Here is a 25,358-nt window from a genome sequence, read left to right as displayed (position 1 = left end):
CCATTTATTGTCTACTAGAAAAGAAGACTTGAGTAAAGACCTCTAATACCAAGATCAGGAAAGCTGCTTAACATACCTTTTCTTGCTGTCTCTTTTTGCTGTTTTTTCTAAAACTGCCCTTCTCCTCAGGTAGTCATTTTGGATTTCATTATACTTCGCAGTGTGCTCTTTGATGAGGTCGGTGGTTTTCTTGTGGTGCCTCTTCACAAGGTCCTTCATTTCCTTGTAGTGCTTCTTCTGAAGCTTAACAAAAGCTTTCTGTTGTTTCAGCTCCTCAATAGTCTGTGCTTCCACTTCTACAATGACAATAACAAAAGCCACTTCAATTTTCTAACAATGCACGATTTCAATCAGTGAAGCCAGGAATGAAACAAAGCCTGTTCACTGTGGGTAAATGAAATGATAGCATAAACTAACTGAGTAGATTTACCTGGAAATAAGGTAACTAGACTGAAAACACTGTGGCAAATTTAACTGACAGGAGTGAGAAGAGAGATGAAAATTTAGAACACCAAGAAGCGTAGCAAAATAAAATCCTTCCGCTTTCTTTCCTCAACCCCTTTCAGATGGTAAAGATTTTCATCAGCCCAACATATAAAACCATGATCTTACATAGATATGACCACAGGTCCTTTTTGTACCCACTGTCCCAACACTTCAGGTCTCCCTTCCCTCTGGATAGGCCCTCTTAACATGCTGATGCCTAAACCCCCCTTAACCCCCTGCTCTCCTGCCTTGACCTGGGCACTGGCTGGAGGTATCTGTCCCAGTATCCCCATGGAATCTCAGGAGAGACTTCACTTCTCTTGGTGGAGACTCTGCCTCAGGAGAGTCAGAGCGCCCTGGCTGCCAGTCCAGCCAAGGACTGGTGGCTGAACGCCGAGCTCACCCCAAAGCAGAATTCAAAACCACAATGGGCTTGAAGGAATGACGACTTCCATGATTTGGGGTCACAGCTCTGGAAAAGGCAGGCTGAAGATCCCTCTCCAGACAGCAGATGGATTGTGGGAGGCCAGCAGGTGCTCCCACACTCCAGGCCAGGCTCCTTCTACTGCACTGAGGGAGACTGAGTAAGAGGCAAACAACACACAGAACATCACATCTTACCTGTTTTCCACACCTAAATGTAGGTCTGCACAGGATTTGGGCATGGAGTGGGTTCTAATGTAGAAGAACAACTATAAAATCAGCTGATTTATGGGATTTGCAATCTAAACTAACTCCAAGCTGGAGGACACGGCTCCCAGTTGAACCCTAGGTCCCATGTAACTGGCAGGCCAGTTTGCTCAATGAAATGGTAATTTTCAGCTTTGCAGGAGCACTGGGAACACTGCAAGGCTAATGAAGATAAAACGGTTTCACTCCTATTCACTATATTAAGGAAGAATTTAGCTCCTGTTCTCAGAATAATGCTGGTCTTTTGTCTGCATTAGATGGTAACTTGGTGCTTGTGAAACTACAACAATGGGATATTTTTTAAAAATTCCCTCTGGCACCCAATCTCATGGAATGTGCTCAAACATTTAATAACTTCGAATCTGAGGAAGAAAACATGGCACGTACATTTTCTAGGAGTTACTGCGGTCCTAATCACTCAAAGAAATGCCTAAGCCAGGGGGCCTATTCCACAAAAAACCTGTTTTCCTGACAAAAAAGCACGTCGTTCATGCAGTGTGACCTGTGCATTTATTACCTGTGAGGACACTCTGAATAAGGTCTTCTGTCTTGGCAGGCGCTTTCACCGAACCTGGAGGTAAAAGAGATGAGTAGTTCCAATTCTTTTACAACAACAGCCATTATTGTGCTGCTTGACTGGGTGTCAAAACATGGCAGGTGACACAGGACACACACTGACACGGGCATTTATTAACCCTCTGAGAAAACACACCTGGAGCTGGACAACAACATAACCCTGGGAAGGAACATGAAAAGGTGACCTTCCAAAAACCCACCTCAGCTTTGCTGGTTTATTTATAAGGGGAATGCCACTGAACTCCCTCACAGGAGTCATTTCAGTGGCACTAGGCTGACAGTGTGACAGCCCTGCATTACGAGGTCAGTGCAAAATCTCTGTACACAAGGAGGATCCCGCTCCTTGGAAGTCAGTCAGACCAAGCCTGTGCAGACTGCAGTCATAAAATTACAAACACTGTGATCTGACAAGCATTTGTTATAGGAGGTATGTCCACAGAAAACACAGATAAGTACCTAAGACTGTTTTTGTGTGTGTGTGGAGCAAGATGTAATTACGTGCATAAATTGGGCAGATTTGTAAAAACAATTCCAAGAGGTTCCTGCACTTGCAACAACAATGACAACAACAAAACCCCAGCACGTTTTCTTGCTTGTAATGAACTTCACTTTCATCACAAAAGCAATCCTTGAATAGAAGATATTTGTATATCTGAAGAAGACTAGCCCTAACAGCACAGAAAAGTGGTGGGAAAGTTTCTACCTATTTATCCAACCAAACCAAACACACACAACCCCCCTTTGTTCTTTAAACACAAAGCACTTGTAAAACTGTTATTTTTTTAACCTGGTGCTGGTTGGCTGTGGACAACCTGAGTTGCTGGTTTCGGTGTAAGAGAGGCTGTGTAATTTACTCCATTCTCTGCTGGTGTTGGCCTTGGTTCACTGTGAGCTTCAGATGGTGCATCTCCGTGGTCAATCTGAAAATATACAACGATTTTCATTATTCTCCCCAACCAACGGGCTTAATTTGTTTGCAGGTCTACTTTAGGCTCCTTTTTTTTAAATGTAAAATTCTGTAAATGTTACATCTAAAAATCACCCTAAAAGAAAACAACAAAAAAAAAGATATCTTTAAGAGCCATAGTAGCCCAGGTGGCTCATTTCTGCAGGGTAGATTTCAAGAAGAAATAGAGCATGTTTTATTCTGAAAAAGTATTTTAAGTGGATATAACTCATCAGGGACATTGTTCAGTACAGTATGCATTAGCTGCACCAGATGTGAAACCCGTATTTTATTGAAAAGCACTCTTCTCTGCCATAAAATCTTTCTAGAAATAATGTGGGTGCTGGCATGAAAATGCTGCTCAAATCCCTGCTGTGAACAAAACGTGTGCACAAAATTACTTTTAAATTTCATAGATAGACACAGCACTATCATTAATCACCACTCTTCCAGAACAGAGACATACTTCTGATTCCCAAGATCCTACATTCTTGTAATTACACTCCAAGGATAATATGTAAACAGTACCTCCATCCTGCTGCATGAATACATCTGTGGTATCCAAATATTTAAGCATTTTCCACAATCTTTTCCTCCTCTCCAGTCTCCTTAAGGCTCAGGCTTTCAGTACCACACACTGATCATCTCACAGTTTTCCCTGTGAGCACGAGGTTTTAAGCGAGCCCGCAGCACTGAGCGAACAGAAGGTCATTCAAAGCAATTCCTATTTGGAAATGGCCAGGCCCTGCTTCCTGCTGTCCCTGCGAGGGGCCAGTTGCCATGGTGTCCTCGGGGCAGTTCTGGATTTGTTCCCTCAGCTGCTTCCATTCCACTCTTTGATGGTAATCACGTTGCATGCAGAGGCAGGATACCACAGTTGTTGTTTTTCCTCTCCCCCTCCCCGTGACCACTCCACACTTTGCAAAATATCAGCCTGCACTGCATCGACAGAGGCAAAAGGCATTTGGATCTCACTGCTCCTGCTGCTGGTTCCCTTCAGCCTGGCCCTGACAACACACTGTGTGCTGCAAAATAATTTCTGTCTCAACAGCTGATTTCCACCAAAATTACAGGAGAGACAACTGATACAATTGAAATCCAGTGCCAACAACTTCATTTATATCAAGCAGGAATAAGTGCAGTAAAATATAGAAAAACACGGCCTAGCCAACATTTATGACAGAAGAAGTGTGACTGGCAAAAGCTGTAGCTGTGACAAACACACATAGATATGGTTATCCCCCTTAATTCTCCTTAAAATACTCCTCACAGGCTGCAATTCATTAGTTTAATAAAAACAATACTTAGATCATCAACATTTAATACAAATAAAGCTGGAATTCCTGACTTCTGGCGGGTCTGTGCCCCAAAAGTCACTGCATGGGGAAAGTGGGTATTTTCTTTTTTGGAGACTAGGTTTGTATGTGCTCCAAAATGCTGCATCACAGCTTGTTGAGAAACTATTAATGCAGCCTGTCAGTTTTGGACATGAAACAGCTGTTTTCAGAAACCAAAGCAGAAACGTGAGATGCGATCACGAAGTGAATAAAGAGTAATTTTCACTACATCAAGCAGTCTAATCTCATTAAAAAGCACTTTCTCATCTCATAATTCATCACTCAGAATGCCAAAGTAAACACGATTTTTCCTTGGTGGAGAATATTTCAGGCTCTTTTTAAAACATGACGTAATCCCCACCTTTTAATTTATACTCTCAATATTCTCAGAAGCTGTTTTCCATTTCACACGTTGCCATGTCCTTTGCAATACTTAGTAAATACTTAGTAAATATACATAAATATAAATATATACATATTTACTTAGTAAATATACTTAGTGTATTTACTAAGTAGGAAGAGAGGTACCCATGTGCATGGATACGGTCTGTTTTTATTTCTACAAGCAGAAGGAGCTGTACTCCCAATGTATTGGGATTGAGGGGGGGTCAGTTCATAAACCAGTTTGCCTCCATCCTCTTTGGCAAAGCATAACCCAGTGTAAGCAGCTCTCTGTAAGAAGTGTCAGATCAACTTTATTTCCATTACTGTACCTCGGTGTGGTCGTTATGACTTGCAAAATTGTGCCTGAATTTTCAATTTAAACAGTGGTATCAGATGTGCAAAGCGCAGCTGCTCTCTCAGAGATGTTTTGGTGTTTGCTGCCCCTATCAAAAGAATTTTATTTAACCAAAAAAGCCGAATGGCCTCATCTGATTTATACCCAGGCATGCAAAACAACGGTTTCCATTTCAACGCTGTTTTATGGGCATAAACAACAGGTCAGACACATTAATGAGCCAGGAAGGCCTCCTGACTCCAATTCTGTGGTGGGAATTAGCAGGCAACCCCAAGGACATTTCACCAGCAGGCACAGCCAAAATGCATTTTACTCTGTCTGGCTTTTCCCAGGCCCCTACACACTTCTGCTCCCGTGGCTGTGGGGTGAAAATGTACAAGCTAGTTACATCAAACTACTTTAGGCTGGGATTAACTCTTCCCAAGGAAATTTCTTTGCATTATTCCTCCTGTCTGTAAAGGATAGTAGGCAGGGGAAGACAAGACCACCTAAACATGCTCCTAAATATTTACAAATTATTCAGTTAAACACAGTTTAAGGCGCAAAACCCACAGTGCAGGTATTAACATCCTCTGAGAACAGTTGTTCCAAGGCCGGGCTGGAAAGCCAGAACTGATCAGAAAGGTAAAGGAAGAATTCCTATTACACTTAATGCTGGGAAATTTGCAAAGAAATACAGAAAAGCTGCTGGAAGTTCTATAAGTTCTTTGGCATTCTTTGTTTCTGTAATTACCCTGATTATCAATCGGCAGTGTAACATGAAGCCCAAAGAAAGGCTGATTTAGTTGTTCAAAACAACTCACTATTAGGCAGCTTATTTGACTGCTGTTCTGCAAGGAGCCTGAGGAACTTCCTTCGGAGTTTGAATCTTAAAGTTCTAGACAGCAAACCAAAAAACCCCTTAGTTTTCCTCTGACAGCTGCAAGAACCCAGCTCAGGGGAAGCAAAGAGGTGTGGGGAGGTGGAATCTGCGCTGGGAGACAGCACAGCTTTGCACACCATCATTTGTGGTGTGTAAATTTGGAACTGGGAATTGGAAAACTGAATCCAGGTGCACTTATGGGTACTTTTCTGGCAAGCACACCTGGGTTTATTCAGCTGTGTTGCCAGTGAATGCACTCGCAGTTATTAATCGGAGTGATTGTCACGGGCCAGTGTAAGGGAAGAAAACAGTCAGGCCCAGATGAAGAAAATGTTACCATCACAAAAAATTGTGAAGTAATTCATGATTTCCAAGTAGAGACTGGCTGCATATCTTACCCAGGACGTGCCTCTATAAATAGAACAGTGGTGAATTCAGGTTGCCACTTGAAGCAGCACTTTTGTACCTGTGCCTGGATACTGCGGCCAACTCAACCACTCCCCATTTTTAGCAAATGCACCGCCACAATCACTACAGTTTTCTTTTACAGTATATTTCTGTGCTACCCCAAAACAGCTCCTTTAGGAGCTTCCAAGCTCCCTGACACACAAGTCATCTACACAAGTCAGCACTACAAGTCATCTTTCCTTCTTCCTATTTGCTGTAGAAGATACTTTATGACAGAATGTTTCCAACTGACAAATAAGCCTGTACACACCAGGAAAATCTGTAGGTTTTCAAAAGTAAAAATGACCTCTAAGGTATTGAAAAGATTATGTTAAAAAAACCCTCTTTGCTATTAATATAGAATCTCATGTGTAGAGTGTCCTAGATAAATGTCTAAGATACTATTGAGCATTTCACAGTGTCCTCATTCAGCAGAACTTGTGACACTGCACAAAGAGTAAATTGTTGGCCACTGAATTGTAATGACTTTCACTCATCTGGTCTGCTTTGGGAATGTATTCTTGGTTACAAAATCTAGTTCAGTGAGGTTCTGTGCATCTGAGAATTGAAGAAGACAGGCACCAGAGCTGAGGGCAGCTTAGGATTACAAAGCGTTTCTCCATCTTCACTAGACATCTGCACCAAGTGCCTTTTGATTCACACAGGGAACATCTGACACAAGCAATGTTTGAAAGGCAAAGCTGATATTTTCAAACACTAGAAGATGTCCCAGTGACAACGTCTGGGACAGAGAGAACGTCTGAATGTGTACAGAGTTCATCAGATCCAAAGCTGAACCGTCAGGATTCTCAGTTATGCTCAGAGTAACATCTGTGCATTTGTATGCACAACACCTTCAATTATACACAAAACAGGTTTACAGGTCAGTCTGTAGGTAACCACATTATCCAAATAGATACCTAACAACCGTAATTGTGGCTCCCACAGCTTTCAGCTAAAGCTACAACAGGCTGGAACATTTATTGACTATGGTCTCCTCCTCCCTCTTCATCACTCTGACATCTATGAAGGGTTGGATCAGTTGAACTCCAGAGGCCTCTTCCCACCTAAATAACTGTATAATCATCCTCTGTCTCTTTAGGACACATTTGCTTGCAGTGAATATACAGAGAAACAATAATCTAAGCTACATTAATGTTTCTCAACAGAGTAAGCTCTCCAGAATCAGTCTGAAACTCTGTACAATTTGTAATATTTTCAGGAAAGGCCACTGACACAGAGTTGAGTATTCTGTAAGGGGAACCAGCATCACACCGCGAAACAACATGCAATGACTTACAAAGATTTCAGTTACTACATAACAGAGTTGTACAGCATACACATAACACAGCTTTTCGTTTTCTTTACCTCTGAACAACAGTTTTCCTCAGTGCACAGCATGCTGCCTTCAGCAAAACCACACACACGGTGCAAAGCTCCTTGGCTGTGGTGTTACCTGAGTCTAATTCTACAGGAGAACTTTACATACAATCTCCAAGGATTTCCAATATTTATCTTTCTAAGCAAAACAGGGGCTTTCAAATACTGCAGCATAACTTTCAGAGGCTCAGAAACCCCCCTTACCTCTTTCTTTACCTCCTCCTCATCTTCCAGAGTCAGTGCAGCTAGTTGCTTGGCTCTCTGCTCCATCAAGTTTACGTATCTGATTGGATTGGATAAGGCCTCAATCACATCTAGAAATAAGGCAAATACTTGAGTTTCAAAGCCCTCCTGTTATGGTTCCAGTGCTCCTCAGGGTTTAAGAAAGAGGCAGTATTTTCCACACAGGTCTGCTGCTGATAGATACTCCTAGGACCCAGAAAGAGCAGTGGAGGGGAGGACACCACCATGTGCAAATACAAACCCTCTTTGATTTTGTGCTTGGGTCTCACGGGTGTGCATTTTCTGCAGTCTTTTTACTATACATTTTTGAAGCTTACAGCATCAGCCCATTAGGATCCTGCCTCACATGAGGCACAGAGAGACAAAAAGTTCTGTGAAAGTTCCGTCGTTTAAAAAAACTGAAATAGCGACACAGAATACTGTTTTTCACTGGAGAGGGTCTTTCGCAGTATGGCATTTAAACCTATCCTTGTTTGCAGCCAATGCCAAAATACAATTCTCTACCTTAAGCATGGCTCTTTGCTTAGGGAACAGTTACACCCCGGTGTGTCGTGCAAGCAAAGTTTCATTTGTGTTCCAATGGCAAATGCCCGGGGTATTTCCTCCTTTAGAGTCTGCTGAAAATAAAAGAGTTGGCCCTAATCCCAAACCTCAGGCAAGTCCCTGTAAATCAGGCCATCTCCTGCCAGTGATGAGACAGAATGATCCATCAGATGCAGGCCTTTATTCACAGGGCTGTTATCCCAATCTGGCAAGTCATCTACACCACATGTATTTTGTGTTTCAATTAACCTTTACATTCCCCAGTAGGAAAATGTCACCGAATTACCTGCATAAGTATCAGGTACATAGTCTTTGACCTCTATGTACACAAAGAGGGCTGGCAGTGTCAAAGGCTGGTTCCTCTCATTCCTCAAACAGATGTAGTGATAGCCTGCAAAATAAAGAGACAGCCAGTTCAGAAAATAAACCCTTCCACAGGCATTTCCAGTGTAACTGTGTTATCATTTGTTATTTATAGTGTGGCTCCAACTAAGCAGCCAACTCCAGGGACTTCTGGAAGGGAAAGATTTACCTGAAGGGTTTCAGAGGGAAGTTCACAGACACAGGACTCTTGGATAGGCACGTGATACTGCCTTTTAAAATCATATTTTCCCTTTATTTTTACATACGTGAATAATGCTGAAAACTGTAATTTCTTTAATTGTTTATGCATTCTCTTTTATTACCTTTGTCTGGATGCTTTTTAGTTTCGTAGCTCTTTCTCAATTTTCAAGAGTCTTCCATCAATTTAGCTCCCCAAAATGCCTCACTGTACATTCAGACACATTACTGGCAGTTTAAAGACAGTGATAGAAGTGCACAGGAATGGGAGAGAAGGAATTCCAGCCCCACCAAACTCACACAGCATTGCAGTGCTGCAAAGCTGCACCCTCTGCCTCACAAATTGGTGTCTCTCTCACCATGCCTGAGGCTGCTCTCCTAAGGCATGGATTGGGAGCTGCACACGGGGGCAGTGTCAGGATACGAGTCATGAGCAGGATGCATTTATCTGAGGGAATCTTGGCTGATGGGAACAACTCCCTCTCCAAGTAACAGCTAAATCCTTGTTTTGGGAATAGTGGTAACTCTGTGGATTTGTGTGACAGTATCATACAGTTTTCAACAGCATCTCAGCAAAGAGAGAAATTACACACTACAAAGGGTTCTCAGTTCTCTCAACCTCCTCCAGTAAATTTTCAGTATTTAAATAAACTAACCCCAACACACTGCTCTCCATCACATGGTGTAAACTAATGATTACTCGAGTCAAAAGGACAGAAAATAGGCCTGTGGGTAACAGCTCTCAGAAGTCCTTGCATGATTTCACACAGTGGTCTTGGTTCTAAGGAGCACAAGCTCAAAAGCAGGTCCAGGATTCGGTGATGTGATGAATGGACTCTGTGCTGCACGTAGGGCAAGGCCCATGAGAGGGGACCAGAGCTCACTTTTACCACAGGGGGGAAATCCCTCTCATCCCCCTTCTCCTCCCCAATCACCCAGCTTCCTCTGGAGCTCAGCAGATCCCCCGGGAGGCAGTTACAGCCACTGAGCCAGCAGAAAATGCAGCTGGGGTAAAACAGCTTTCTGCTGGATTGATAAACTGAGTTGGCTCATGAAAAAGGTGTGGAGATTCTTCTTCAGGAATAATATGGGCAACTGTAAGATACAGGGACAGGAGAGTTTTGTGCTACTGCTGGGACTGACTAGATAAGGTACAGATAGAGATATTCTTCCTTTTCCAGTGTGAGTGAAGCTGGAAGCGTGTTTATGGCCCATATGCTTGCCCTAATTTAGTTTCCTCCCCTCACTGGAAAAGCTGGCACTGAATTTGAACACTCCTCTTGCTCAAACTGCCAATGTCACTGCATCCTTCTGAAAAAGGATCTCTAACAAGGCTCTGGCCTGGAAAACAAGGGCTGAGCTGTTGCACAAGACAATTCCCATTTAAGTGGTCACTAATTATAACAGAAATAATAATATAATTTAGAAGAGACCACTAATGATATTTTTCTTTTAATTTTCAGCGATTAAGATTAAAGTATTTTTGGGTTGATTTAAAGGTGTTACAGAGATACAACAGCTTGCATATAGGTCAGTCTTTGCATGAGTGTAGAAATTACGTGAGAGGAGCATACTTTGTTTTAATTCCCAGCCATCTCCTATTCCCACAAAGATGGCATCAAAGTTGGCTGTTGCTGCCCTCTTTCCTCTTAAAAGTGTACAGTTGCACTGTTTAGCATAAACCTGGCCAGCATGAAGTTGATGTACTGGAGACAAGGAAGTACCAACCAAACCTCTGACGATTTAATTCTATTGGTTTTCCTGGATTTAAATTTCTGGTGAAATACGGTATTTTTCTTTTTCAAAGCTGAGATAGATTATTCAAATAACAAGTCTGATTAACAGCAGTTGAGATTCTGCCTTGCTGTGTCTCTTCACTCCACAATGTCTGCCTCGATGGAGAAACAGGTTTACCTGGTCGAATTGCTGAGACCGGTAATATCCGATGACCAATAAACTTCCCTCCTTCTTCGTACACTGCCAGCCTCAAACACGCCAGGGAAGGTAGAACCACCTAGACAAGAATCAGAAAAGGTTACTAAACCATCCTACTAAGCTAGGGATCTTTACTACTGCTTGAAAAATTGTGTAGCATAATCCATCTCGTTTACTTACTTAGGGCGAATCTACATAGAAATACACATATTTTAAAATTGGCCAAAAATATGCCTTGATTTTTTTCAGAATATATGCCATTGAAAGAAAAGATAAGAAAAAAGCAACAATCCAAACCTCAGAGCTTCTCTAATTTATTTTCAACATTACTAAAAATAGTAGCCTATGCCTCCCTGAGCACAGAGGCAGTCAGGCACGATCGTTAACTAAATAGAGAAACCAAGTACACTAATTAGAAGTTCATCGCAGAAGAAAAATGCTAGTGATGTTTCCAAACTTGAGCTCTGGCAGGCTGCCAAAGGAAAGTCATTCAGAAGGCCAAATATTCAGGGAAAGGAGCCCTACTCCTTAGAAAGCAGTGCTGCAAGTACCCACTATATAAACATCTCTGTGAACTGCATTTGCTGGAAGAAATCTGAAATAAATTATTTTACACATATCTGGACTCAGGAGAATCCAGATATATAGAAAGATAGATATATATACACACTTAACCAGGGTAGTCAATAAGCAAAGCCAGAGATTCTGTTCAAATTTTGGTTTAAAGTGGATTGCAGAGCACAACAGGACATTCACCTTGCACAGTCCTAAAACATGCTCAGTGTTTTCTGCTCCTTTAAAGTTTAGAGAATTATGTCTGGGTGATACTGTTCAAATTGCATGAGCAGCTCAGAAGGTTATGTCTCAAGTGGATGGGATTTATGTGGTTTCCTCACCTGGGCTGTATTTATACAGCACAATCCAGTGCTGAGCACAGATAGCAGATTGCTTTGGCTGTGCCAGCTCAGCCAGCAGGTCACCAGGGCTGTATCCACATTGTCCTGCTCCCAGGTTACCAGGAGGGCTGCTCAGCCAAGGCAAAATGCCATGGCCATTCAGCTGAGCTGCTGCTGGGATCTGTGTGTGCTGATCCCATCACCACATCTGCTGTGCCAGGGAAACAACCAAGGTGACCTCAAACTCCCTTATTTTAGCAGGAGCTGGCACAACCAGAGAAGCCAAAGTTCAGCAAAAGTGGTTAACAACAAACAGTTCAAGAACTAACTATTCAGAATCTCTTCTTCTTCTTTCTAACCAGTGCAAAGTTTCAGTAATGAAATGTCCCACTGGACAGAGATAAAAAAAGCACAATGCCCTTAAGTGCTACACTGACCTTCTTAAACACTATGGCTTCCTCCTCCCAGACGGGATTAACTGCATTGCCTTGAGAGGTCTTGGTCTTCAAAGCTTTTCTTCTGGTGTCCACAGGCAGGCCAAACATGTCCACTTCTACGTAGGTACCGACTTTTTTATCAGACAGAAACTGGCCTGAAATTATCTGAAGCCAAAACAAAGGAGGATCGTTAAGAGACCACTTTGGTGGATTAGGAAATGACAGGCTGAAATGCAGATGGATAATTCCCATTAGTGATCAGGTAGTATGCATTCAAAATAAAACCAAAACAAAGCTAAACCCACAACAAACAGAAAAAAAACCCCAAACCCACTGTTTCATCGCAGACACAGCAAAACAACTTGTGAGGCCTGGTTTCCTGTGACCCCGCGGTCCTGAATTCCCCTATGAGCTATAATGTGGTTGGGATCATGCTGCTGCCCTTCCCTCAGCAGGAATACTCATTTGGATCTCATCCTCAATCTGGCTGCCTAGTTCCACAACACAGTATCTTTGAGAACTCCTAACTTCTATCCAGTCTCAACAACAGGTTCAAAAAATGCTGGGGGCAAAAAAAAAAAAAAAAAAGTGGTATAAACAGCAGAGGGATTATAGCTGTGAGGGAGAAAAAAAAATTCAGAAGTTGATATTCTAAGAAAGGCTCTTCACAGAGGGTGAGGAGTTTTACTACGAAAGAAGGGTCTGCAATTTGTTCAGGAAGCTGAGGAGGCACAGGAGTGTGTAGCAGCACCACTGTACCTTAACAAACTGAGGCTTGCCTAAAGCAAATCTTAATCCATTCTCAGCTGTATCTTGTATGAGCACTGACATTATAACCAGCAGAGCCTTCCCTGAGCAGGCAGGAGCAGCTGACATCTCTCCTGGATGCTCATTCCTGCTAAAAACTCTGTGCATCTCCTAATAGCTATTGAATGACTTCCACCTCCATTTACTATAATTGCAGAAGAAAGTGCCTCTAAACCCCCAGGAGGGCACTGAAAGCTCCTGTGATTACAGGTCACCACAAAAGGTCATCCCACACATCCTCTTTTTTTACTGTGCATGTCATCACATTATTCCTTTATTCACCTCCCTCCCAGCATGGCTCTGCTCCTGCCTGCAGCCTGAGAGGAAATGCTTGTTTGCTCCCAGTGAAAACAGGAGGATATTTTGCAGGTGGATTCCAAATTACAGACACTGTTCTAATGGACAAGTCCATTAAAGGAGTAGCAGGACTTGAGGAAGTTGATGGTTTTATAACTGGAGATAGAGCATCAATTTGTCACCCTGGCATAGCCAACTCAATTTATCCCCCAAAATATTCATGTGAGTAGTTCTCAGTTTGCAGGCTCCTGGCAGTCCTTGAACTTCATTAGAGGTCCTTCAAAAGAAAAGCAAGTTGGCAATGAATTGCAGCTGACATTTATGGTTCCACAGTTCTGCTGGAGAACTTTCAGAGAACCACAAAAATTTATTTACACTAAACACTGTGGTGTTCCAGCTATTCCAGTCCAACCTCCCACTTCACAACAGCGTGTTTTAAATCCAGCCCTTTGTCACTAAAAACACAGCCCAGCTGCTCTTAAATCCATTGCCTTCCCAATTCTGTGATGCTGTGACTCTGTAATTACTTCTGCGGAAAAGAATACGTACAATAAAAATGCATTTATTTACCCTACAACATGAAACGTGAGGCAGAATTTAAAAATTAAATGTCACTCCATGAAATTAAATGTATTTTATTTTCTTGACTTAGTATAGCCATATCCTAGGTCACTGCACAACAGAAAAATAAATATATCTATGCTCTAACATTTCCATGGGAGTATTTCCACCAGCTTTGTACATACCTTGACAGACAAGGTGTTGGCTACTATTCCATCCACTATACCTTCAGTAAATGGATCAAAGTGTTTGTCTGGTCTTCTCATGAACTCTGGCTTTAACCTGTACCCACTTTTGCCATTGTACTCATACATTCCCATGTTTATTTGCATAGACAAATCTAGGTGTTAAAAACATTGATAAGAATTAAGTTCTGGATAGATGATAATTTAAAAAAGCAATAAAATAACAACAATTACTGTAATTTCATACTGACTGTAACAGAAATAGTAAAAATCTGTGTTAAGAATGTTAATTAGCAGCTCTGTACTATAATTCAATCACTGGATACCTTTTGATGCATAAAAGCCTTTCCTACCTATGAATCAGAAACTCTGTCAAAGAACTGGACATGTACAGGTTTCAAAATGCATAGAACAGCACAGCTTACCTACAGTTTGGAAGTTGAGAGCAACCATTTGGCAGCCAGCATTCCAAAAGACCTGTGGCATGTAGTTGGAAGAATCCACACGTGTTCCCTTGGGGTAAATTCGGCTCAGCTGCATTTTGTTGTATCTAAATGGTGAGTAGTTAAGATACAGTACACGTGACAAAAATCACTCTGCAGAGAGGTGCAAATGCAGTGTGAAGTGCAGGTGTTCCTTGCAGAACGGCAGTGGGATCCTTATTGGATTTCTGCAACCATAAGGCTTCCAGAGGGCCACAATTTTGTAGGAGATAGGATAAATACGGGGCAATTAAAGGTGCTGTCTGTTCCTGTATAGAAGATCACGTTCATAAAATTCCATTTATCATTACGGTTTCTAATTTGGGATTTTCCTAAGGTTACATTTATAGAGGCCAGTTAGCTGTAAACAGGGAATCTTCCTCTGAAGCAGGGAGAGATGTTCAGTTTGAGGCACTATTTTATCCTGATCGTTCATTCTAAACTGCAGCCATGGCGAGAGATATGGGATCAAAAGGTCTAAACAGAACGTTCCTTAGCTTTCCTCTAGAAGTCATAAAAAAAAAACCCCAACCAACTATGTGGCAATAAACCAGCTCAGAGTTCTCAGAAGTAGAGGTATGATGGGAAAGCAAGCACCTTGCAAAAAAAGAAGTCAGCCACATTTTGACAATTTGCTCACCATAACTTGTATCACTTCATACAGGATGATAAATTTAACAATGACAATACAAAGAATCAGGTCTTCAATATGTAGTTTATGCCTATTCCCTCTAGTCCTAGCCCGCAGCACAAGGACTCATGACAATTTTTAAATTAGCTCATCAGAACTCAGGCCAATTAATTCATTTAGAAAGACAGTCAAATCTACAAATTTCATTTATGTTCCCTATTTCCCCAGCTCCTGTCTCCAAATTTCAATAAAGCTCTGTAACAGATCTCAGACACAGAGAGACTTAGCAAGCAGCTTTCTGAAAGTCAAGGATACTCCACGAATTCCACAGGAGACTTGGTCAGCTGCTCCAGCCCTTTGGTTTCCACAAAGGAAGACATTTCAAAACTTTTGTTGCGCTCTGGAAGTTCAAAGGGGAGATAAAACCAGGGACACGTCAGAGCAGGAAATGTGTGTGACACTTGAGCTCCTCCTAAGCATTTGAGTCAGTAGGACTAACTATTAATTTGGGTATCATTTGTTACTCACCTTTGGCTGATGTGGGCACAGCCTTTCAATGCACCCAAGCCTAATGTGCAGCAGAAAGCCTAAGTCCTAAGACCCTTCTAAGCTTTTTCCTTTACACCTTTCTACAGAAGGTAAGGATTCATCCCAATCAGTTGTGTATGCTGCCTGAAAGGGGCCACAGCACTGGAGGTCACATCCATTGGTTATCTCAGCACTGGCCTCTTTAAAAACGAGGGAAGTGGGGCCTGTGTTGGAGTAAGATCTCTCTAGCCTCACCACTTCATTGAAAGCCAACAACAAGACAGAGAAAACCGGCCTCACTGAGTTTTAGAAGGAATTGTGCTGCAGCAATCCAGGGATGGCCAGGAGGCCAGCCTGGCCAGCTCCTTGGAGTCAAACTGTGAAGCTGCAGGAAGGGGATAAAACTGAACAAAAGCACTTGTCTTGTAGAGAGAAGCAGGACAGAAACAGGTGGGCACTTTCCTCATAGGAAGCCAAAAAGGAAGCAGTGGATCCAAAGAAATGAAGAATTGGATAGTTTGGGCCAATGTGAGAGGAAAATGTGCTGCCAGCCTGTGAGCTACAAATCATTCTCGGGGCATGCTGGAGTCAGAGCACGAACATGGTGTTCCAAAAGGGATTCTCTCCCTCCAGGAGAGCAGAGACTGGGACTTTACTGTGGTCCCTATTTCTAAATAGTGGCCATCATGCTACTGCTTTTATTCATAGCTGTTATCTCCTAATGGTGAAAGATTTCTGTGGTTCCCTAGAGGTGCTATCCTACCACTCCCTCTTCCTTTCCAACACACAATATCCTCTCTTTCTCCAGACTGGATGTTCCAGCCAGCTCAATTCCATCTCAGCTCCTCATAAACACACTGAGATTATTCTTATTCCAGCTTTCCCCTTACTGATGGGATGGCACTAACCACACACACATACACTGCACTTATTCCACTTAGAACAACACTTAGGTGTTGGATTTGTTATATTAATAAACTCTTATCTCTCAGCCTTATCTTAAAGTAGAGCATCTGTAGGAAACCAGAACCAGTATCTGTTAAAGGATTCAGTTATGAACTGTCCAGGGCTTAATCAAACTCCTAATTAAAATAAGAACAATTATTTCCTTGTAATAGCTGGAGAGAATTAAGGAACCTGCCCTTTGAAGAAAAGACTGTGCAGGACAGACATTTCTCTCTACTGATAGATGCTTATACCATGCTATCTTGTCAGGAGAAAGTCACAACAGAATGAACAAAAAACTCATTGAAAAACTGTCTGAAAAACATGGAAAAATACAGTTACAGCTACTTGCTGTCAGAGAGAGGGGAATATTTCTAGTGAGGGTGATCAGGAGACTGGTACAGATCCACAGCTATTCAATATTTCTGTTAACAAGTTGGGTGCAAGACCAGAAAATGCACCTTTAAAATGTGGGAGTGACAGAAGCAGTGAGGTGCTGTGGAGGCCAGGATCACAAATCCAAACTAATTCTGAACTAGCAAATATTAGATTAGAAAAATGCCATAACAATGAAACAATGAAACTGTATAAAACACCACCACGGGTCTCTACACTTCTGGATCTCTTACACTTGAGGTCAAGTAAACAAAAGTAAAATTTCTTGGAAAGAACTGGATAGGCAGCAAACTAAGAAACAGTCCTAATCTAATTCCTTCTTTATTCAGCTCATCCTCACTGAATTTAATGAAGATCCAGCAGTGAGTCCGGGCCAGGACTAAGACTAGAACCCACAAGTCATGCTTTAAACAGCCAGCAACATTTACCACCTAAGGCCTCTGCTTTAATGAACAGGCCACGTGTTCCACATGACGATTTTTTCTGATAGAAACACTAGAAATTTAATTCCTTAATATTATGAGTTCACAGACACAGTATGATTGATCAAAGGTCACATCAAAACTTAGGATAAAAATCTGGACAGCAGCAGCTCTCTACAAAACACAAAATTTGGAAAGGCACAGGCATGTGAACTGAAAAAAACAAGACAATTTTACAGCAGCTGCATCAACTTGTCCTGCTAGGATTCACATGGCTTCCTTTCCAGAAGGCACATCTCCTTCCCACTGTGTTCTTGTAATTCTCATTAGAGCTGAAGGAGATTACAAACATCCAAAGGGACACTACTCCAGGGAATAAGCCCAGCTCCCTGCATGATTTTGTGACTGCCTGTGTGTGTGTCTGTATAAATACCCACATGCAAATGAACAGTTGGTAACTTCTTACATGTTTATTATTCATCACAAGTAAATGCAAAATCTTGTACAGAGACATGGACTGAGGCAAAAATTACCTGTCCTCTGCCAAGGCCACCACGGATCTGGAATAAATTAAAGTGCTATACACTTCCTGAACTAAAAAGCGCCAAAAGCACATTAAAACCTGTCAAAACAAAGTGAAAAGGGGCAGGCAAACAGTAGGGGGTGGTGCACCAAGCAAGGGAAAGATGCTGCAGTGTTTACCGAGGATGCCACTGAGAGCATTCCTAGCAAGGCATCTTCTGTAAAAGTCAGCAGGGGATGAAATTATGGCCTTTCTATACAACACACGGAGGCAGGAAAAGAGTGAATTTACATATGGGGAAGGGCACACTCTGCTTCCTCTGAATCTTCTACAAAATAGCAGAGGCAAAATAGAAGTAGGAATATATTTATGACCACCTCTCTCAAACTGCTTAAGTTACTCCTCAGTCACGGGCAACAAAGGCAAGGTAATTGTCAAAAATGGTTTTGAAATGTCAGCATGTTTCCTGTTGATGAAGCTGGGCATTTCGACTAAAAGAGGTTTCAAAATAAAAATGGATTTATTTGGCCTGATACCAAGGGAAGACTTTCTATCCGTGTGTCTGTACCTGACTGAGAGGAAGCCAAGCAGCGTTTCTCCAGAACCTTCTGCCAAAGGCTTGCTAGGTAATTTCCAGTGGGAGGTGTTGCTCATGCTTAGCTTACTTACTTTTTGATACCTCGAATGACTCAAACTTCACAGGTTGAATGTAGTTCACCAGGTTAGACATCTCTTCCGTGGCCATGGCCTCGCTCCCAGCAGTACCCTGGGGCAGAGAAGGGAAAAAGGCTGCAGCTTGGATCTGTCCATCAGGGGCCACAAACACCAAAGACCAGTTCTCTATCAGGTGTGGCATCTTCCCCTGACCCTGGCTCAGTGAAGGTAATGCTTCACATAGGGAGCATCACACAGTAAAGAAGAAAATTTGCTATGAAATGTAAATTTTATGTTAAACTGCTGCCGTATTCATTCTTTTTATGTGACTCCTAGGGAAGGGACTGAATTACTTTACACAGGCACGGTGCTGAGCACATTTATAAGTGCTGCTGGATAAATAATAAATACAGCTTGGGATGTCAAGTTTTTCTTCCAACAACGCTAAACACATCACAAGCGGCTGCTTAAAACAGATCAGCCGTAGTGCTATTCGTTCCTTATCTTCAGAAAATTAAAATACAAATAAACAAAGCAAGGACGTGCTTCCAAACCGATTAACAACCAACCCGGGAAAGCTGGTGGTGTGCTTCCCGGTGCTCTGCCTCCCTCCCTCCACTGGATGGCAGCCCCGCTCCTGGTAACGCGTGCCAACCCGCTGCCGCTGGAACCGACCCATCCCCACAACACACATCTGCACCCTTACTTCATCCATCGACGACTTCTTACAGTCATCATCATAGTCATCATCATCGTCGCTCTCCATGTCTGCTTCTCCTGCAAAGTTTCAAGCAGAAGGTAATTACTGGCTGAAGCAACAGTTACAATCATCAGCGACAAATCCAACAAAGATGTGCAAGTAGCACTGCTTGAAGGAGACTGAGCCGTACATGTGCTTTTTGTCACCACACAAATCAAACACGCTGGTCTCGAGGGATTCGTGATTCATCCCTCTTCGGCACTGATTTAAGTTCTTATTGCCCAACCAAGCTAAAACTCTTCCTCTGCAGCTGTCTGAAGCTTTGGAAATCAGCACTGACAAGGAGTGGAGTGTGTGGACACAGCATCACAAACTGCTTTGGAGAGATATTCCCATGTTTGGGGCACAGCCCTGGGGGGTGGAGATGTGAGTTCAAACTCCTGCTGTTGCAGGATCCGTGCAGGACCTCCAGTAGGACGCCTCACCCCCTCCGAGGGGCTCACACGTAACACCACGGTTGGGGTGAGGAAATCACACAGGAAAGCTGATGAGATTCTCATGTGCTGTGCTATCAAGGGCTGCTCGGCAAAATCCATCTGTTCTGAACGTATCCCAGTCTGCGGACTGAGGCAGCACAGCTGGGAGGGGCTGGCACGGGAGCCAAACTGCAGGAACTGGGCTCCAACTCGCCTGGCACACCGCCGAGGTGTTCCTCCGTTAGGGCTCCGGCGGCAGAGCCCAGCTGCACCGGCTGAGGGCAGTGCGAGCCAAAAAATGCGAGCGCGATGCAAAAGGCTCATCCTTTCCCCGAAATTGTGCTCGGAGTAAAGAGGACCAGATAAAACACATTTACTGCCTTGCTCCCAGTTGCTGTGCACTCATCAAATTCCTCTGGGCAAGACACAAGTTCTTTAATGTTAATTAATGGATGCCTCCCCTTGCCTCCAAAACGTTTTGATTTGGTTGCATCAGAAATTAAACCATTAAGGAATATCAAGCTTATCTTTCTCTTTAGAAACTCCCCCTGAGGGCCTGGCTGTCATAAAGTGTACATTGTGCATCCGAAGAAGACTCTGGAAAAGAACATTTAACTTATACTGCAGTCACCAATCCACACCTATAAGACTGACAACTCTCTCTAAAAGATTTTATTCCACAAACCTTTCGGCTTGTTTCAGCAGTGGCAGCAAAAAAAATCTGACTACTGTGCAGCATTCCCAAACTCTCCAGAGAATGGTAATTCAGTCTCAGTTTCTCCTGTCAATTTAGGGTCTAATCCAAAGCCCACTGAGTCAATAAACTGCTCTTTGTTCCAGCAGGCCTTGAATCATGCCCAGTGGGACCCTTCTGAACATGGAGAGCACATGAGTGTGGCCTTTCACAACCAAATGATGACTACCCAGGCTGCATTTCCTTCCAGATGCAGATGTTGAAATGTCAGGCTTTTATTCATCAACACATTTCTTCCTGAACGTTTCATTGAAGAAAATAACACGATTGCTCAACGGGCTCCAGGGATGGCTCCAGGAACCTCAGCACAGTGCACAGAGCCAGCCCAGCTCTCACAGGATTCACAGTGACAATTTTGGGATGGGAAGCTTTCAAATGATTTAACCAGACTGGCAAAATAACACTTTGCACAGCCCACAAAATAGGGGATGCAGGCAGATTCCAGCCAACTTGCAGTGCTGAGATACCAGGTACATGTCAGCCTGTTCTTGCTGGAAGTGTCCAGGGGGGAAAGTATGCAACACATCACTGGTTTATTTGAAAATACTTAACAGGGACACTCCCAAGGAGATCAGAGCTCATTTTCAAGTTCTGCATCATACAGCAAGATCGTGACAGGATTGCAAACACAGAATAAAAATGAGTGGTTTAGAAAGCATGACTACATCTGCATTGCCTTTCACCCAGTGGCAGGGTCCTGTGCTCACACCCAACCCTCCCTGTCACACTGCAGGGACACAAAGCCAGAGCAAGCCTGGGCCAAGCTGAGATGTCTGTGCTCTGGACACCTTCGTGCTCACTGATCCCACTGTGGTGCCATCCCTTCCCAGGAGGGCACAGACACTGGGCACGGCCACGTCCAGCATGCATGTGAGAGCTTAAGGGACAATTAGCTCTAATGGCATAATCACAATTTGCATTTAGATGGGGCTACAAACCCAGGTAAGGACAGGACCTCTCCACACTACGTGGCACACAAATGCAGTGAGAATAGAGAGCCCTGTTCCAAGGCTTGCCCTGCAAACAGAGCCAAAAGCCTGCCCATGGACAGGGGCAGACAGAAGAATTCCAAAAAATTAAAGGATGTGGCTCCCTAACACAACAGATAAGTTACAACACAGAAACTGTCAACTACTGGTAGGTAGAAAGTCACAGGAAACTCCTCAGTGGGGCAGTTTCAAGGACATTTTCCAGGAGCTGTCCCTAGTGAGTGGGGCAGGCATAGAAGTGCTCTGCTCCTTGGGCAATGTATTGAGTGGACAAAGGAGGCTGAATCCCAGCAGGTGGGTAGAGGGTTCCACACAGTAATACTGAATGGAGGATGAGTAGGAGAGCTGGGGACAACAAGCCATATCCCTGTTACCAGGGGCAAGAAAGAGTGTGCTGAACATTATCCATCCTCACCGTTCCTCATCAGCACACCAGATACCGAGAGCCTAAAAAAACAAAAGGTTAGACAGGGCTTGAAAGTCAGAGGGATCTGGTAATCTGCTTTCTCAGACCCCTTCACAGTAACAGCCAGCATGGATTACGAATGTGGTACTTGCTGGTGCAGTTTGTTAGCTCTGTAACATTTAGGCAGCCACCAGCACCTCAGGGGGAATCACCTTTGGGGTTTTTTTCCACTGTATGTCAGCACTTGCTGATTTTTAAAAAGGAGAAAAGTAAATTTTATTCAGTTTGCTAATGGTTATTTTGCTTTGTAACAATGGGCCATGGCCTCAGCTGGCAAGCAGCAGCAATGTACTAATGCATTTACATACACCCAGCCTAAACCCTTTTATCCAGTTTTCTATTTAAGCATCAGGAAATCATGGAGCCAATTCTACCCCCTCTCTTTGTCTTCCCGTGACTCTTCCCTTGCAGCACCCACTAGTCTGACAAAAAACATCATCCTATCAACGAGAAATTATCCATCTGCTTGGAAATTTAAATAGTGTTCAATTAGCAAGTTTTAGCTACTTTCAGTATGGACCTCCTTTTGGTGAAATGTATGACCCTGCAGAACTGCCACTGCTCTTTCTGCACTGGAACAGAACTTGGAAAATCTTCCTTATTTACTTCTGCTCATTGTGCAAAACCAGCCAGGTCTAAGCTGCTTGTTTGCCAAAACTACAATCTACTTCACTTTCTGCTTTGTCAGCGTTGCTGCACTTTTAGGAGAAGTTTTTTCCACTGACAGATATGCCCTACTGAAGTTACTTTTTACAGCAGGTTCATGAGCATCCTGCAAGGCATTCCACAAAGCTCGTTTCGGAATTCTTTAATTATTGCTACTATATCACTTTCATATGGTGTGTCTTATAAACACATCAAAAGCCTGGTTTATTTGGGTTTCAATCTGACCTCAAGCAGTGTAAGACACTTACTGTCACAGCTGAAGTAAGAACCTCCACAGTCTTTGCACTGCTGTGAAAAAACTCATTTAGAATCTCGAGAAGACTAAATCAGCACAACTTCCTCCTGGAGATCAGCAGCAGCTCTGACAGGAGCTATACAGCCCAACAGAGCTATCTGAATAACATGCCCAACTTGCCAAATGTAAAGATTATATTAAGGTTGGAGTAGTGAAACACTTAATGTTAAGAATCGGGCTTCCTTTAGTGAAGGAAGCAACGTCTGTAGTTGCATTACAGATGTTGGTGTTGGGTACAGAGGAGCACAAGTGCTCCAGCATCACCTGTTGCTGATGTGGAGATGCACAAAGGAACGAGACAGTGAGAAGAAGGGTGTCTTGGTGACTGTTGAGCTCTGCTTCTTGCTGGGTCTTGCCACATGCGTCTCATAAAATGGGGATTTTTTTTTTTCTTAAACGTTCACAGACAGCAAACTGGCACCTGATTTACAGAAGCACTGCATCCTCATAGCTCTGAGCTGTAGCTGAAACCTCCAGAGTTGTGCTCTGAATACTTAAAAATTCAAAGTACTCTTGAAAAATGAGATCCTGGGTGTTCCTTGTCAGTCATCCTTAAACTGTTCCTGAGCTTTGTCAGGTTCGTCTGTCCTTAGGTAAGACTGGCTTAATTTTCTTTCACTTCCCACAGGTAGTGTCCAGATAAATTCACTGCTGCCTGGCAAGAGCTCATGCTCAGCCTGGATGCCCCCACAGAGATTCACGGAGGATGCAGTGTCTGGGATCAAGTATTGATCCAGAGAGAGGGAAAATACTGACTAACTGCATTCTCCAAAAGAGGCACAAGTCCTCAAGGAGAAACAGGGGCTGACACCAGCATTACAAGCAATGCATTCTGGCAGTCACGGCTGAGCCAAGTGACCACATCAATTCTGCAGTCTCAGTTCCAGCATTTTCTAATTTGTAAGTGTTCCTCTGCATAATCAGAGGCTGTTACAGAGGTAATACAGACCTAATATTCACAGTTAATTTGTAAAATTACACACCCTGTTATGGGACTGACCCTCCTGCCCTGCAGCAGCATCAACATCTACATTCACAGCCCAGGTCTTTTCCTAGAAAAGCTCCCAGAGAGACTCCTGAAAGACAAAGCTGTTGCCCTCTATGCAAAACCAGGCCCCGAGAAAGCAGAAGACACGTACTTTGCCACTGGTTCTCACTGTGTGCTGGTAACAAACATGTAGAGTTAGGAACCCAGAGCCAATTTCAAATGGTGGAAAATCATTTGGAACACACGTTTATTTTCCTGCTGCTTGAGATTTGTCTAAAGCAAATCAAGAAAATAGTATGAAATCATCCCTGACACCAGGATGAATCTTCCTTTGAAATCCAGGCCCTTTTCACAGTTTCTTAAAAACAACAGTTGAAAACTCTTTTTTTGCTTCTAATAGGATAAACAATGTTATCCACAAATGAAGCAGGATTTCTTTCTTTTTAATTCAGTTTGAGGCAAACTGCCAGCAGGAAAATTTTCAGCTCAATTAATCAGAGTTTAGAAAAAAAATTACAAACAATGCAAAAAAGTTTTTTAATGGCAAATGGTAATGAACTTATATCGCAGAAAAGCTTTTGATGTGCTCTATAAGTAATCTACTGCTGAGGCATAAATGCCTATGCCTTTAAGAATCCAGAATTTCAGTCCTGACAGGAGAAGAAATTCCAGTATGGGGAATCAGGATAAAGAGATTTTGTTGCTTGTCTTGCTAGTTGCCAATCTGCTGCAGTGGTTAGGAGCAAACCCTCACATTTTACCTTTTTTCTCTGCACCTCTCTTTGTCTTTCTAGTTTGTATTTAAGCTCTTCAGGACAAAGACCATCTCTTACTCATTTCTGTACACCAACACTCACAATGGAGCCCTGAAGACCCCCATAGGCATTACCAGAATATATATGCATTACAGCAACCTTTATATTTCATTTCTGATTTTAAAAATTCTGCTAATAAAAGGAACAAGATAAACATAATACACTGTGCTTCCACTGGCTATGTTCCCTGATGGCAACTCACGGGTAACAAATGTTTATTTGCTGTATTATTTTTGCCTGTTTCCATCTCTGGAACAGAAGAACATCTTTGCATAGAGGTCTGTGATGTGACTAATGCAGGACAACTGCAGGCTGAGCCCTGGTGTCTGAGGAACAGGGATCTCATCCAGTTACCCTAAATCTCGAGACACTGCAGGAAACCAGAGCAGCTCTGCTGGGCAAGGGGTTCAGCGTGAAAGGGCACCAAATGGCAGGCACAGCTCAGAGGCAACAGGAACAAGAAAACATTTGTATTTGATGTTGGGCTCGGGCACCCAGAGAAGGCAGCCAAGGGTGGAGGCGTTGGCAGCTCACTCTGCTTAATAAGCAGTGCAGACAAATGTTAGCACACATCACTGAGCTTTGGGTCATTCCATGGGGGTTCCTCAGCCCTGAGCCTTCAAAGATTACACTCCTGGCTCAATGACACTTAGTGTTGTTTCCTACTGAGCAAGGCCCACGCTCGTGCACCTGTACCTTG

General features: G+C 43.0%; 1 protein-coding gene across 1 annotated transcript in view; it reads right to left on the bottom strand.

The window, feature by feature from the left end:
• PLCB1 (phospholipase C beta 1) overlaps positions 1-25,358 on the bottom strand; it is a 277,548-nt gene that overhangs the window by 8,886 nt on the left and 243,304 nt on the right. The window contains exons 15-26 of the mRNA XM_017821860.1: positions 19,216-19,286; positions 18,525-18,621; positions 15,357-15,441; positions 14,354-14,478; positions 13,929-14,083; positions 12,079-12,243; positions 10,725-10,824; positions 8,536-8,640; positions 7,668-7,777; positions 2,540-2,672; positions 1,694-1,747; positions 77-296 (exon numbers count right to left, since the gene is read on the bottom strand). Of these exons, the coding sequence (XP_017677349.1) occupies positions 77-296; positions 1,694-1,747; positions 2,540-2,672; positions 7,668-7,777; positions 8,536-8,640; positions 10,725-10,824; positions 12,079-12,243; positions 13,929-14,083; positions 14,354-14,478; positions 15,357-15,441; positions 18,525-18,621; positions 19,216-19,286 (1,420 nt within the window). The remainder of the gene's footprint in view (positions 1-76; positions 297-1,693; positions 1,748-2,539; positions 2,673-7,667; positions 7,778-8,535; positions 8,641-10,724; positions 10,825-12,078; positions 12,244-13,928; positions 14,084-14,353; positions 14,479-15,356; positions 15,442-18,524; positions 18,622-19,215; positions 19,287-25,358) is intronic.

The sequence above is a fragment of the Lepidothrix coronata genome, unplaced genomic scaffold (assembly GCF_001604755.1).
Source record: "Lepidothrix coronata isolate B3197 unplaced genomic scaffold, Lepidothrix_coronata-1.0 Scaffold92, whole genome shotgun sequence".
NCBI classification, from domain to species: Eukaryota; Metazoa; Chordata; class Aves; order Passeriformes; family Pipridae; genus Lepidothrix; species Lepidothrix coronata.
This window is presented reverse-complemented; position numbering and strand designations above follow the sequence as displayed.